The sequence below is a fragment of the Polypterus senegalus genome, chromosome 9 (assembly GCF_016835505.1).
Source record: "Polypterus senegalus isolate Bchr_013 chromosome 9, ASM1683550v1, whole genome shotgun sequence".
NCBI lineage: Eukaryota > Metazoa > Chordata > Cladistia > Polypteriformes > Polypteridae > Polypterus > Polypterus senegalus.
In genome coordinates, this window is record NC_053162.1 from 169424358 (window position 1) to 169440342 (window position 15985).

The 15985-nt window shown below is 42.0% G+C and overlaps 1 protein-coding gene across 1 annotated transcript in view; it reads left to right on the forward strand.

Moving 5' to 3' along the window:
- The window catches only part of hepacama (hepatic and glial cell adhesion molecule a), a 67997-nt gene that overhangs the window by 30218 nt on the left and 21794 nt on the right, over positions 1 to 15985 (forward strand). Inside the window, exon 4 of the mRNA XM_039764209.1 lies at positions 15667 to 15760. Coding sequence (XP_039620143.1) covers positions 15667 to 15760 — 94 coding nt within the window. The remainder of the gene's footprint in view (positions 1 to 15666; positions 15761 to 15985) is intronic.

Here is a 15985-nt window from a genome sequence, read left to right on the forward strand (position 1 = left end):
GACGACTTTGTAATATGTGCTTTAAATGACATGCTAGAGTCAAAGATAACTCCTAGATTGAGGGCTGATTCAGTAAAATTAATTGGGATTCCAACTGAGTTAAATGACGACAAAATATTGCTGTGATCAGCGTCATTCCCTCCAACAATTAACATCTCTGTTTTATCTGTATTTAAAGACAAGTAGTTCTCATTCATCCATTCCTTTAATTCACTAACACAACTAATTAAAGACAACATCGGAGAAACTTCATTTGATTTAAATGAAAGGTATAACTGGGTGTCATCTGCATACGAGTGAAAATTAACATTATGTTTCCTAATGAGAGATCCCAGTGGAAGCATGTAAAGTGAAAACAGTAAAGGTCCCAGTACTGAGCCCTGCGGACACCATATTGAACTTCTGTGTATAATGATGGAGTACTGTCAGCACATTTCTGTACATACTGGAATCGATTTGATAAATAAGAACTAAACCAAGCGAGCACGGGCCTGTAAGCCCAACATCGTTTTCTAGCCTGTGCAGTAAAATAGAATGGTCAATGGTGTCAAATGCTGCACTTAAGTCCAACAACATAATTACAGTGGAGTTTCCTTCATCAGAGGATATCAGAATGTCATTTACAACCCGTGTTAGTGCAGTTTCTGTACTATGACCAGTGCGAAAACCAGACTGGAATTTCTCAAATAAATTGTAATGCGTAAGGTGTGACTGAAGCTGACTGGCGACTACTTTTCTAGTATTTTAGAGAGAAATGGTAAATTTGAAATAGGCCTATAATTATTTAGTATGTGTGGGTCTAGGTCTGACTTTTTAAGTAAAGGTTTAATGACTGACACTTTTAGTGCATCAGGTACTGTGCCATGCAGTAATGAACTATTGATAACGGTTAGAATAGGCGCTGCAAGAACATCCATTGCACTTTTTACTAGTTTTGTTGGCACTGGATCTAGGGAACAAGTAGTGGGCTTCATTTTAGTAATTAAAGTTAAGACTTCCTGGTGAGTTACAGGATTAAAATTACTAAAGTGCTGAATGCAATGTGCAGGGTCTGCTAAGCTAGTATTTGGTTTGTACTGTGATGCTGAGATCTGGGATCTTATATTTTTAATTTTCTCATTGAAGAAGTTCATAAAGTCTGTACTGCTAATATCTGATGGTATTTTGCACTGTTGATCTGAATTCCCATTTGTTAATTTAGCCACTGTTCTAAAAAGTACCCGAGGATTTTTATTATTGCTATCTATTAATGTAGAATAGTATTCTGAGCGAGCTTTAAAGAGCTCTGTCCATGCAATTTGAAAGACCTGTAGCTTTTTTGGGAGCATGTGTTGGGAGCATACACAGTGTGTTTGCTGCACGCTGTGCACGGACATTTTTGCTGATGGACGTCTTTGCTGCTAAGCATATGCACTGCTGTGTATCCAAAGTAGTGAATTTCAAGGAGAGGCTGGTTATGTGGGTGACAGAATGATAAATGAAGGGCTGAAAATGATGCAACAAAACTGAAGGAAGACATGCAGAAACATCTGAAAAGCATCTGATAATCATGTAGGTTCCCCACTCACAAGAACATCACACTAGCACTTCCTTCACTGCTTTAGGGCTTCTTGTCTCACGTCCTCTGCTGTGACATTGTCAGTTATGTGACACTAATAGAATACTGTAACTTATTAGAACAGCATTTCTCAACCTTTAAGTATTTGCGACCCGAGTTTTTATAACAGTTTTAATCGTGTCCCCCTTACGTTTTTTTGAAAGGAGCCCACAATACCAATTTGTTGTTTTTTAATTAATGATATATCATAGATGCATTTAATTATAATTCTTGTTTTCTTTTTTTCACATCTTAGCGCCCCCTTTTTGTTACTTCACGCTCCCCCTAGGGGAGCCCGTCCCACAGTTTGAGAACCACTGGACTAGGAGGCTATCAATGTGATGATTCAATCGTTTATTTTTAAATTAGTTGAGAATTAAGACAGTCAGGAAGTGATTGTAAAGAGGTTGTAAGCACAAAAAATACATGAAACAAATTGCTGATCAGTCTTTTTAGATAAGAGTTCAAAATTGAACTGACTCAAAATGCTTGAACTTCTGGACATAAGGGTTCCTGGCAGGAAGGTACAGGTCCAGGAAGGCAGACAATGGAAGTGACGTCAGTGGTGGAATAGCTAGCAATGTTCTGTTCTACAGAGGGAACACTGGGATCTATGAAGCATGTCTGGGTGAAGGAGCTCGTTCATGTGGGATGTAATTCCTCCAACTGAGGAGCCCTCAAACTTATGCTGGGGTGCCCTCCTTAGGCGGCTTCTCTGAGTTACGGAGGAAAAAAGAGATGATATAGTCGGAGTGCAAAAGACATAAAAGACTTACCTGAAACACAAGGCAATCCAAACGAATTAAATTCCAGAATTAAATACAACTAGTCGAAATATAGAGTGTGAGGTCAAAAAATCCAGTAGATCACAAAAAGCACAAGACACAGAAACAGCAATATAACACTCACCGGTCCGAAGTGTTTTTGCCACCCACAAAACACATGGGACATAACCGTGGCATTGATACATAAATAAAATGAGAAATAAAGAACTCAAATAATAAACACAAGCAATATTATTGTGAATAAAATATTAACATTGGCTGGGACCCTTGCCTGGCTGGGATGCCTCCATGCTGGAAGGACTGAGGGAGCATGTCCTATTCAGAGTTACCTTCCCTGGACCGCTAGATGGCAGCCCCCCTGGGTTGGAGCGGTGCCTCAGAATCCCACAGGGCTTCATGGGAGTTGGAGTTGGGATTCGAGGGTGCTGCCAGGGGGTGCTGCAACAGCTGCTGAGCCCTCTTGGGTGGGTTTTCCGCCACATCCGGAAGTGCTGCCAGAAGTAGGTCAATGAGCACCTGGTGCACTTCCCTTCCGGGGGTGTTGTAAAAGGAGCCAGCAGTCACCACTCTGGGAGCCAGAGTTGGGAGGAGGGAGACGAGGCTTGCCTGGAGGAGAAATGAGAAAGAAAAGAAGAAGGAGAAGAAGAGTACTGTGTAGAGGTGTGCTTGTGTTTTAGGAACTGTGTTTGACTTGTGTGGACGAGGAAGGTGTTTCCCACAAGGAAAAATAAAAACTCTTGTGTGCTTTGAACCCATGTCCTACGCTTGTGTGTGTCTCGACTGGCCTTTACAACATAAAGGACATAAAACAAAGATTTAAACCCCAGAGCAGGTACCCTGACTAAAAAATGACCGCTTTGTCATTGACTTGCGTGTTTTGTGCTGAGCCCTTTGATTCCTGTTTGCCTGGGAACAGCTTCCCGGATGTACAAGTGCAGATAGATGGTCAGGTTGAGCTGAATCACAAGAACTCATGGGTAATAATTTAGAATAAAAGTGTGAAGACGATCCAAAGTGCACCTGTTAGTCACTTACTGCTCAGTTACACAAATGGAGCCATCATTACGGTCTTCTTACATATCAGTAAGTGACTAAAAGACATGTGACAGGTAGCCCCTCTTCTAAAGCGTTGCCACTCAACTAAACAAAGCTTGTGTCGAGATTTTTTAGCCGTGAGTGAATAACAGAGGCAGTCTAGGCAGCCTAAAGTGTGAAAATGAAACGTGAATAGAGAGCGCTTGACTGATGAGCAACCCTGTCCAATTCAGAAAGGTTGCAAGTTCAAGTTGAATCGCGAACACTTATGAAGCTCAAGCTGCATTGATGCTATGAGTCTAGAGTGTTCAAGAGCCACTTGAGCCGTGCCCGTTGAGATAAGTTGTAAGTACAATCTAAATCCTGAGCACTTGTGGTATTGGAGCTGTACCGGTAAGCTTAATGCTCAGGCGGACGGACCCTCAGGCTCAAGCTGAGTTATGGCTACTTTGTGACATTACAACAGTGAATGATTATCAGTCTAAGGGCAATATGCTGCACTGTGGGACTTGTGAGGGTCTTTCAAATACGTCTACAGTATATGAATAAATACAGTGCCTATTAACATCTTCACCTCTTGCAAGTTCTCACATTTTCTTGTTATACAACGTTGAATAACACTAAACTGAATTAGGATTTTTTAACTCTGACCAACAGAAAAAGACCCTTTAATGTCAAAGTGAAAACATCTCTCTGCAAAGTGGGCTAAATTGATTATAAATATAAAAAATAGATATTTGATCACATAGGTCTTCACTTCAAGTCAGTATTTAGCAGATGTAAATTTAGCAGCCATGACAGCCTTGATTCTGTGTGCTCAGATCTCTCTGTCAGCTTTTGCACATCTGGACACTACTATTTTTCCCCTTTCTTCTTTGTAAAACTGCTCAAGCTCTTCCAGGTGCCATGCTGATCCTGACTGAATCGCATTTTACAAGCCTAGCCACAAATTCTCAGTTAGACTGAGGTCTGAACTCCAACTTGGCTGCTCCACAGCTTCCATTAACTTTGTTGTTTTAGCCATTCCTGTATCACTTTGGCTTTATGCTTGTGGTTGCTGTTTTGCAGAAAAACCAGGTGTAGGATTTTCATAGACTTCATCAGGTTTTCCTCCAGGACTGTTTTGTATTCTTGTATTTTGCTGCATTCATTACACCTTGACAAGCTTTCCAGGGCCTGCAGGTGAGAATCATCCCCACACAACCTGATACCATCACCATCATGTTATACAGTAAGGATGGTGTGTTTTTGATAATATGCAGTATTCAAACGTGGTGTTCAGTTTTGTTGCCAAAAAGCTCCATAATATCATAGAACCTTCCTATGTCTGACTTCATACTCTAGCCAAGATGTGCATTTTTTTTCTCTTTGCTACCATAAAGTTAGGGGTGACGCAGAGGGTAGTGCTGCTGCCTCACAGTAAGGAGACCTGGGTTCACTTCCCGGGTCCTCCCTGCATGGAGTCTGCATGTTCTCCCCATGTCTGCCTGGGTTTCCTCCCTCAGTCCTAAGACTTGCAGGTTGGGTGCATTGGCGATCCTAAAATGGCCGTAGAGTGTGGTTCAGGGTGAATGTGTGTGTGTGTGTCCTGTGGTGGGCTGGCGCCCTGCCCAGGGTTTGTTCCAGCCTTGCGCCCTGTATTGGCAGGGATTGGCTCCAGCAGACCCCCATGACCCTGTAGTTAGGATATAGCAGGCTGTTTATTGACTGACTGACTGACCGACCATAAAGTTACGACAACTTTAAGCACCCAAACAGCTGTTGTCTCTCCAGTCTCATCTGCTGTCACCTGTAAGTCCTTCAGAGTTCTCTGAGCTCTCTTGTTGGCCTCCCTCACTTGTCTTCTTCTTACAGGTGCTTTGGATGGCCTGCAGATTTTCAGCTCTGCCGTATTTTTTCCATGCTTTTCATGACTGACTTAACTGAACTCCTAGGGATATTCAGTGACTTGGACATTTTCTTTTCTCCATCCCTTGACTTATGCTTCTCAATCCCCTTTTTCACTGAGTTGCCTGGAGTGTTCTATTGTCTTCATTGTGTGGCTTAGCCCACCATTCTGACCCACCACAAGTTGTTCCTTCCAAATATAGGAGTATTTAATAATGATAATAATAATACATTTTATTTATAGAGCACCTTTCCCATGCTCAAGTTTAGATTACAATCAAACAAGACCCCAGACAGGTGACCTACATTGAAAATATTCTGGGACTTCTAAAGCCATTGGGCTACACCAGTAATGATTTGTTGGTGTCATATTAAAGGGGGTGAATACTTAAGCATTTAATTACTTTGTGTTTTATATTTATCATTAATTTAGGTCATTCTGCAGAGATCTGTTTTCACCTTGACATTAAAGAATCTTTATTTCTAAAGAAACACTGTGATTCAGTGCTGTGTAACAATAAAATATGAAAACATCCAAAGGGGTGAATAAGTCCTTACAATAAATAATGTAGGATAATATAAATTCCCAAAAATAAATTATAAGTGCTATTATTCCTATAGGGGAGAATAAAAGATGATATTATTCAGCTACAGACCTACCAAGAGACCAGCAGGAATGGAGTCATTACTTATCTGGATGGTAACATCCTCCCTAATGCTGTGACCCAGTTTTTGGCCGACTGAGTGCACAAGCTCTAACAGTAGCCCACCTTTGTGCTTTCCTTGGTATGATCATTTCTTACCACTCCCACTTTGGTGGCTGGCCACTAAAACCAGCTGTTCAAAGAATTACATTGGTTCAGGACTCGTCACCATTTCCAGACGAAGAAGACACTAAAGGGGCGCAGTGCAGAAGTGCAATCTAAATCTTTTCATGAAGAGACCACAGACTGAACTTCATTCACTCAGGACATGGTGAGCTTGTGATTTAGTGTAAGGCGGGCGGTCGGTTGTTAAAGGTACAGGGGGTGACAGGAGTACTTCATAAACACTTCACCTTTGCCATACTCCTCTAAATGAACACGGGGTGTTAGATGAGTGATTGGGTCGCCGCACCTTTTCTGATCTGACCACTGGCCACTTTTTGACATTTAGTTTGTAGTTACCGGAATCCTGGCTTCAATATTGAGGACACCATGTGTATTGGTATAAAAACAAGCCATATGAAGATTTTAATGTACTAAACTGGCAATACTGAACTGTCATTTTAACAACATACTGTATAAAATAAGAATTTGGGCTGCAAATACAAGTAAAAATGTGAACTATGTTAGCGAACTGACACTGGTTAACCTGGCAGCAATATGGACACCTGAGTAGATAGCAAATAATTAGAAAACCTGGACCTCTTAACTTTATTTATACTGAGTCTCCTTAAACTTTTAAACTCTGAACTCTTTAATGCCATGTTAAGCACACTCGGTGTATATTTTTAATGGCTGCTATAAATTGTTTGTACTGAATTAAACCTTGTATCTTTTCATTCATTCTTTTAGAATCTTAAACAGATTGTTAATTTATTAGACCTGGGCTAATTGGGATCTGAGAGAAAGGCAAACACTTATTGACTGTTCTTGTAATCCCAAGAGAAAGGTAAACACTTATTGACCATTTCTGTAATCCTTGTTAATATGACATGATGTTAGGCCTTTGGGGTTGGGGTGCGTACTGAGAACAAATGGCAGGCAGGCAGGCAGAGCAGGTGAGAGAAAAGCATGGAGAAGAGCCCAAAGAAACTGACATGGACCTCTGCGGACTGCTTCTGCTTTATAATCATACTCAACTTAAACTGTTTGATTGGGTCAAGGTACAGTGATAAGAGCATCAGATGTGGGCAATCGGTTGTCATATTTCCACAGGAGTTACAAGCTTTTCCAATAGTAGAGCATGGTGAGTAGGCACCTGCTTTGGTGATTGGCACAGGTGTAGCTTAACCATTTGGCTTGTTAATGCTGAGCTAATCTCTCTATTATATGAAAAAAACTTAGGATGAGACGAGACCTGTTCAGAGAGACGAGACATGACTTTTTCAGAGAGACACTTTTGGGTCCAGTGAGACGAGACTTTGTGCCAAGAGATTTAACCACACCTGGGGCCAGAAATAAAAGACATAGAGTAGATGACAAAGTAGAACGTCATAAAGAATTCAAAAACGTTGGTGCGATACACATGCAGAGCAGGTTAGACATAATGGATGTAGGAGAATTTGAAAGTCTCAAAAAATGATAGTAAAGATCGCATTAGCGCAAACAAATGGAAGAAATTACTCGGTGAAATAATGGAACATTGAAAAAAGATCGAATAGTGTTTGAGGATGTCTGGGGGAGAAGCGAGACAAGGCAGTGAGACAAAAGGACGTTCAAAGCGCTGCATGAGATGCAGATCACGCGGCGCGGCAGCAGCAGAAATCCAGCAGCTGATCGAGCAAAGAGAAGGTAAAAAAAAATGTATTTGTTTCCCATTGTATCACTGTTTAAGAGGGGGTTTCAGAGGAGCGACCGCATCTCCTTGGGGTGCGTTCAGTCTCCCTCTTCACAATGGTGCATAGCTTTAGAGGGGTAGGGGTTGGCGAGCGAAGTGAGCAGGGCTCAGAGCCCCCTAGTAATAATAATTCTCTGCATTTATGTGGCATTTTTCTCACTACTCAAAACTCTTTACATAGTGAGTGGGAAACCACGTCAGCCGCCTTTAATGTGCAGCATTCACCTGGATGCTGTGACGGCAGTGATTTTGCAGCAGTGCACTCACCACACATGAGCTATTTGGTGCTGAAGTGGTGAGAGAGAGAGTCTTTTAGAGACTGGGGTTATTTAGGGGAGATGAATGACTAGGCCATGGTGGGCAATTTAGGCAGGACATGAGGATACAACCTGCTCTTTACGAAGGATACCCAGGGATGTTTTGTGACCAAAGAGAGTCAGGACCTCGGTTTTACATGTAATTCAAAGGACAGCACTATTTTTACAGTACAGTGTGCTGTCACTGCACTGGAGCATTGAGATCCACACACAGACCACAGGGTAAGTGCCCCCTACTGGCCTCACCAACACTAATAAGGAAATCAGTCAGATATTGTCTAACCTGCTTAGTCCTGAACAGGGTCACAGGGGGTGCTGGAACCTATCCTAGCTGGCATAGGGCGAAGTCAAGCCGAAACCCTGCACAGGACGCCAGTCCACATCAGCAACTGGTAAGTCTCTTTTCTTAAAGCATCTGTCAGATAAGACTGTAAACGGGTGGCGCTATGGAGTGGCTATATTAAGGCAAAATTCCAACAGTAATCCACGGTATCTTGTAGCTGAAGTGCAAGTGGCTTTTAGCTTTAGGTGAATTGATGTGCTGCGGTGGGCTGGCTTCCTGCCTTGCGGCCTGTGTTGGCTGGGATTGGCTCCGGCAGAGCCCCGTGACCCTGTAGTTAGGATATAGTGGGTTGGATAATGGATGGATGGATGGCCTGATGTGATGTGCCCAGACATTTTAATCTGCTTCTAAAGTGTATGGACATATCATATCAAGCAGGACATTAGAACAAAACCTTTCCAATTCTTCCTTTTTTCTTGTATTAAAAAGAAATAAAGGGGAGAGGCATTGTGTTTCTTGACCAGTAAGCAACAACAACATTTATTTTATATAGCACATTTCATACAAACAGTAGCTCAAAGTGCTTTACATATTAAAGAATAGATAAATGAAAGACATAATTATAAAAAATAAATCAACATTAACATCGAATAAGAGTAAGGTTCAATGGCCAGGGGGGGCAGAAAAAAATAAAAAAACTCCAGACGGCTGGAGAAAAAATAAAATCTGTAGGGATTCCAGACCATGAGACCGCCCAGTCCCCTCAGCAGGTCACTGTTTGGTTGTTTTTTATTTAATGTTCTTAAAATGTTGTAAATAGACTGCAGAGTGGTTGTCTCAGTTTAGCTTGTAACATAAGGTGAAAAAAAAAAATAAAAACTAGAGTCTCTTGTTCAGCTTTGGCACAAAGTTCTGGTGACAGTTTCGGTAGCACACACCTTTTTTCAGGCTTTTCACTTTTTCAAACTGGAAAACTAAACTCAAAATGGTGTGTAATTTCTGTGCTGTCGTATTTGAACCTCTGTTCAGCTCTAGATGCCTTCTGTGTAGAATTTTCATGTCTCCCTCATGTTCAAGTGGGCTTTTTTCAGGTGGTCCAAAACAGACTAATAGGTGGAGTAGCAACTCCTAAACTTGCCCAGACTCAAGGCGCTTCTAGATGAGCTGCTTGGTGATTAGAGAGGCTCGACTTGGTTTAAAAAACAAATTAAATGGAGGACCGTGTTTTAATCTGGCAAGTAAGTGATAACAGTGCAAAAAAGGAAGACACCCCAGTCTCAGCCAGTCAGTCTTTATTTAGTAAAGCTCCTTTCAGCACCACAATGTCAAGCAAACAACAACACTGCAAGATATTTAAAGACAATGAAAGTACAATAGGGCACAGCAGATAGGAGTGCACTAATGCGCTAATGCGATAAGGTTTCACAGGTTCAAAAGTTAAAGGACAAATTTAAAGTCAGCCATTAATAGCAAAGACAACAGTCTTACAGTACATAAAACCATTTGTTAATCTCTGTTTCAACACTGAGTTTTAAGGAGACGCTTAGGCAGGCAGGTTCATAGAGGAGGCACTACACAGCTGAATGATCTTTATGAAGCACTTTAAACAGAGTAAATATGTAAAGCACTTTTAATACAGCAGCTTACCTACAAGCACCCATATATACTGTACTGTTCCATAGCACCTTCAAGGAGGGCACCTTCAAGTGCTCGGATTTGTGCTAGGCTAGTGACACTTTGGTAGTATATATGGCATCTCTTGTTGGATGTAGCACCATCATATCAACGTCAGCTGCATGTACCGTCAGATAGCACCTTGATTAACACACAGACCCACATCTTCTCATTGTACATGGCTCTATCAGTACAGAGATAGTGTACGATTGTCATTTTTATGGTTAGAAGTGGTCCACTCTATGTCACTTAGTGAGTTACTGGCCAGATTTAAAATGGTCACCTTTGTGTCAGACACTCGCTTTTACATACAATGTGTCATGATGCTGTGTAAATGGCAGCATAGGTTAGAGGCATCACATCCTGCATTCAGTACCCCTGTAATGCCAAGTGTTTTGTCACAGTGCACTGTTGAAGAGTAAACATGAGATGCACCATTTTCATTTAGCTTGTCATGATCTTCATGGATATGAGGCCAGTAGTCCACTCTGTCATATAGCACCTTTAACAAGAACCTTTACACAAATAGCACCTTTTAAAAAGGGATGTTCTCATTTTAATGCAGCACCTCCAATATAGCACCTTTAACAAAGGGCAGCGCAAAATGGAATGCGCTTCATTGGCACAGTAAGACGCTTCCTGATCTGCATGCACACCTCCATGTTGACAGCACATATAGCGATGCATAGTAAGATATGTGGGGTGCACACCATGTCACGAAGGACCAGGACAGGGCATAACACAACAGCAGTGGGACTCATGCAGTTTTCATTTATAAAATATGATAACCCACATTTTTTAACCCACTTAATCCAATTCAGAACCCATCTCAGTAGCAGTGGGCAGCAGGGTGCCAGATCATGGCATATATATGTGTGTGTATCTGGTATCACAGCTGGGGTGGACCTCATTGCCTTAACCTAGCTAAGAGTCCATTGCAATCAAAAATCAGAAGGGATTTTTGGTTTTGATTTTTTTTGGTTTCGAGGGGATTTATTTTTTCGCATGACCTTGGGGGGGGTTAGAGCACAGGGTTAGCCATTCTATAGCACCCCTGGAGCAATTTTTCAGGTTATTGGCCTTGTTCAAATTTGTTGAGAATCCTGGTCTAGGATGAGGCCATCAGGGATGGGCACTATGGGTGTATGAGCATCCTGACTGGGATGGTTTATGTTCCCTTTCCTGGTCAGAAGGCCAAAACAGGAGAGGCCAGCAGGATGCTGAGACTTGAAACTACAGTACATCAGGTGGGAGCATATCATCTTGGTGAGGTCCCATTTGGACACCTGAAGGCGGTTTGGGAATTTGTATTGTTGTCCGCATATTGATTTGGCAAAATTTTACACCGGATGCCCGGTCTCCTGATGTAACCCTCCCCTGTGACCCGACATTTGCGCGATAGACATATGCGTGCCGACAAAATAGCGGAGATTAAAACGTGCCGACAAAATCACGCCAACAAAATCGCCCCGACAAAATCGCAAAAGTTTCATTAAATATGAATTACTAGTTTAAAGCATATGTAATAATGTTTATTTTAGAAGTAAATATTATGAGACGCGGCATGCCATCAGCACGGCACGCAGATAGTCCTTAAGATCACGCCCTGCATATGTAGGAAGAATTGCAGCAAGACGTCTTGATAGTTGAGCGTATTTAGACTTGCTGGCTGCCGGACTGCTGGTAATTCCGCTTTGTATACGACGCGTTATGCCAACCCTCGACTGAGTTATTTGTTCGCGGCATGCCATCAGCAGTTATAACAGTTATAACCTAGCACATAATGTGTACATAATGCGCACGTACGCGTCCCACTCTCTTGGCCTCTCTCGCGATTTTGTCGGCGCGCATTTGTCGAAAACCAGTTAGCGGGTTTGTCAGCGCTCATTTGTCCACCGCGGTTTTGTCGGGGCGCATATGTCTATCACACTTTTGTCGGTGAACCACCCTCCCCATTTATCCGGGCTTGGGACTGGCACGAGCAAACACACTGGTTTGTGCATCCCCTGTGGCTGATGCTAAGGATAGAGCTGCCAGGGAAGAGAAAAAGAGGAAGGCCTAAGAGAAGGTTTATGGATGTGGTGAGAGAGGACATGCAGGTGATGGGTGTCACAGAGCAAGAGGCAGAGGACAGAAAGATATGGAAGAAGATGATCCGCTGTGGCGACCCCTAATGGGAGCAGCCGAAAGAAGAAGAAGAAGGCAGTTTGGGAATGGTAGTCCCTAATGGCAGCCTTGTTGGGGTCTGTGAGATCTGTGGGGAGAGGCTCAAGATTTCATTATTTGTCACATACACAGTTTTACATGTTATGCATGTACAACATGCAGTGAAATGTCAACGTGGTCCACTGCTCAGGTTATGCAAAATAAAGAAAAAAGATGAGAAATATGGAAAAAACAGAAACAGTCCTTGCGAGGTCCTGCCTGACTTGGGAAGTGCTTCATGGAGAGGCCTTATTGTCACACCAGAAGTCCTCCCGATTCCGCCTTGAACCACCTCACCCAGGGGGCTGGAGTCAAGAGAATGGGAGGAGGAGGATGACAAAACCCACCATAAGTGGAGTTTAAAGAAAAGAAAGGAAAGAAGAAACCTGCTTTTGTAAGGTATAAAAAGAAAATAAATACAAATCTTTTTAAAACCAGGACAGTTGTGAGTACGGCTATGTCTGGACTTTGGGGGTCTGAGACCCCCGTAGCAGTATTATATATATATATATATATATATATATATATATATATATATATATATAAAATATACAATACACATATATAAAATACACACACAGTTACAGTATATATATTTATAATATAGTTTAAAATGAGATGCAAGGTAAAGTAGCATCATAGCCCTTGGGGTGCTACTTTTATGAAATGTGGTAATATTATATGCAATATATAGCACCTTTAGTGTTGAAAATTATTTTTTATATAATTCTCACCAAAATATTGTATTCATGTTGTTTTGTGGAATTTTATGCTTTATTCCTTTATGCAGTGCTTCAAAGTGGTGTTGTCTGTGAAAGGTGCTATATACAAGAAAGATGAATTGATTGCTGTTACATATCAAACCTTGCTTTCTATTTAAGTCTGATGTACATGACCAAATATAAGATACCTACACGCACAAAGCAGCCTGATCATATTTATAAGAACAACACCTGCAATAAGATTTATTTATGTTATTTGTTTTTTGATGTGAATGCACATGAACTGCACAGCACGCACACACATTATTAGCAAACTGGTAGCAGATGCAGGGCACACACTTTTACACCCACTGACATGTATTCATTTTCAGCATTTATATATCTGTTCTGTTATTGGACCTGCTAGTTCCATAACAGGCGAGGCAGAGCATTTACAGACAACATGTTGCTCATAATAAGAAACAGCCCTAGATGAGACCATCTAAGGGGTTTTGCTTACCCATTCAAGCTCCCACTTGGACAATTTAGTGCCCCCATTTCAGCTAACATGCACATCTTTAGGATGTGAGAGGAAACTGGTGTAAGTAAAATTTAAAAAACAAAAAACCCTTACAGACATGAGTTGAATATGCTATGTCTACAGTCGGTGACTGGGTCAGATATCAATCCCAGATCCCTAGAGGTATAATCACCATCGTGGCATAATAAATTGTAAATTTTTGTAGCTGGCCGATTAGAAAAATTTGTCTATTCAGCAACTAGATAAATACCATGTAACCTGAGGATGGCTCATATAAATAGAATAACAAATCACTCTTGCGTCTTTTAAATTGATTTTTGTGTGTGTCTGTATTTCTGCCTCAGAGTGTACACACACGTCATCTTGCACATAACACAGCACCTTTACTCGTACACTTCAGATTTATAAAAGTGTGGCTTTTTGCTGGTATGTATTATATTGGTGTAACATATACAGTATTTATCTAGCACCTTTAGTATGGGACATAGAAACGAAACATTGTTTGCATACACAGTGAAATCTTACCTCCATAATTAGTACCATAAGAATAAATGGGAAAAGAGCTGAAAAGTAGCCCACCATACACACCCCAAACACACGGTACACAAACCATGTTGTCAAGGCTCAGTGATGAAGACATCTTGAAGGTTTTGAAAGCGTTGCTCTCAGTTTGGTTTCACTGACCCAGAATTGTGTGGCCGTCCCAGAATGGAGATAAATCCGTTCCAGGATAGCTGGTCACGCTCACCAAGTGGCAGTGCATTTGTGTCCAAGTCCGCAGCCCGCTGTGACTGCATTTGTCAAAGGAAAGCTAGAGAGCTGGCACTCCCAAAATCAGAAAGCACAATCTTTTTATTTAGTAGAGTCATTCTTGGCTATTTCAGGTTCACTGCTCCTCCTGAAAACAGTCGGCTCGGCTGCTTGAGTCCTCTGAAAGCACCTTTATTTCCTTTTATGCTGCCCTCTCTTTAAATCCTCAGAAATAACAGACACTGGCTGGATACTCACTGTCCTTGGATTCTCTGGGTGGAGGGTTAGACTCTGTAGTTGCCAGACCTGAGCTGTACAGTATATCCAGTGGGCCGAGGCTGTACCTCGAACGTCATTTTAAGGGGTCTCTATGGCTATTGTGTCTGATGCTCGGTGTAAGAGTAAGAACTAGAAATCAGTCAACAGTGGTTCGAATGAAATCCCATGTCACTTAAGGCAAATGGGATTAAATCATTGACCAATGATTAGCCTCCTTGCATGCTGGGTGTTGGAGGTTATGCAACTGTTTCTTGGTTGGTTGGGACACAAAGTTCAGATTATACACTTCCACTCTTCTTCATCTCCCTGACTTTCCATACCTCTGGATTTTTGGTTTTGTGTACTTCTATATCTCCAGGTCTTTGGGTCATTGTGCTTCTGGGTTTCCAAATCACAGAATTATCGGCTGCCCGTATGTCCTGATTTCTGAGTATCCATATCTCCTGGTTTTCAGATCGAAGAGTCCCCTGGTCTTTAGCTTTCAAGGCCTCCTGGTTTTGGGGTTTTTGGACAACTGGGTTTCTAGGCTTCCAGATTACTTGTTCCTGAGAGTCTGGATGTGCCGATCTTTTATGCTTCATGGCCTCTGGTTCTCTACGCCTCCAGATCTCAGTGTCTTTGGGACATGATGCCTCTGGATTTCTAGGTCTCCAGATTTCTAGGTCTTTAGATCTCTGAGCTTCATGATCCTCTATTTTTTGGTAATCCAGGCTTTTGGGTCTCTTAGTCTCCAGAGTTCTTGACAGTAAGATCTTTAATGTCCCTGGTCCTAGTCCAAGAATTTTCAGAAGTCAATTTTAGGTACTTGAAATTCCAGATGTTAGGCGGTCTGAGATGTTAAGCCTCCTGGGTTGAATCTGTGGAATACTGGATCTCTGAATCTGCCAAGGTTCCCAAGATTACAGAACCTTAGGCATCACTTCTTTTGTTCAGTTCTTGAAGTTCTTGGACTCTAGACTATCAGGGTTCTGTCTGTTCAAGTTTGTGGTCCATGGGTCTCTGGTTCATCATCTGCTGTAAGTTGCCTCCCCCCTCATTGCCTTGAGTGCTAAGCTCTGTGTTTCCTTGCAGGGCGCAGCTCGCTGTATATCATCCTCTCCACTGGCGGTATATTTCTCCTCATCACCCTGGTGACCGTATGTGCTTGCTGGAAGCCATCCAAAAAGTAAGAGCTTTCTTTTGTTTCTCCCCTCTTTGCTTTTGCAGATCCTCTTGCTACAGTCACTCTGGTGGGGCACAAACGGCCAGCAATGAAGAATTGAGATGTCAGGTTACTTGAAGGGGAAGCTTTTGGGACTAAAGAAAGTGTGTCCCGGTTAGCGGTACAGCTTAGGGAAGCCTGAAGTGATGCTGTTAGGACTTCAACTCCTTTTCCAGGGCCATTCAGGGA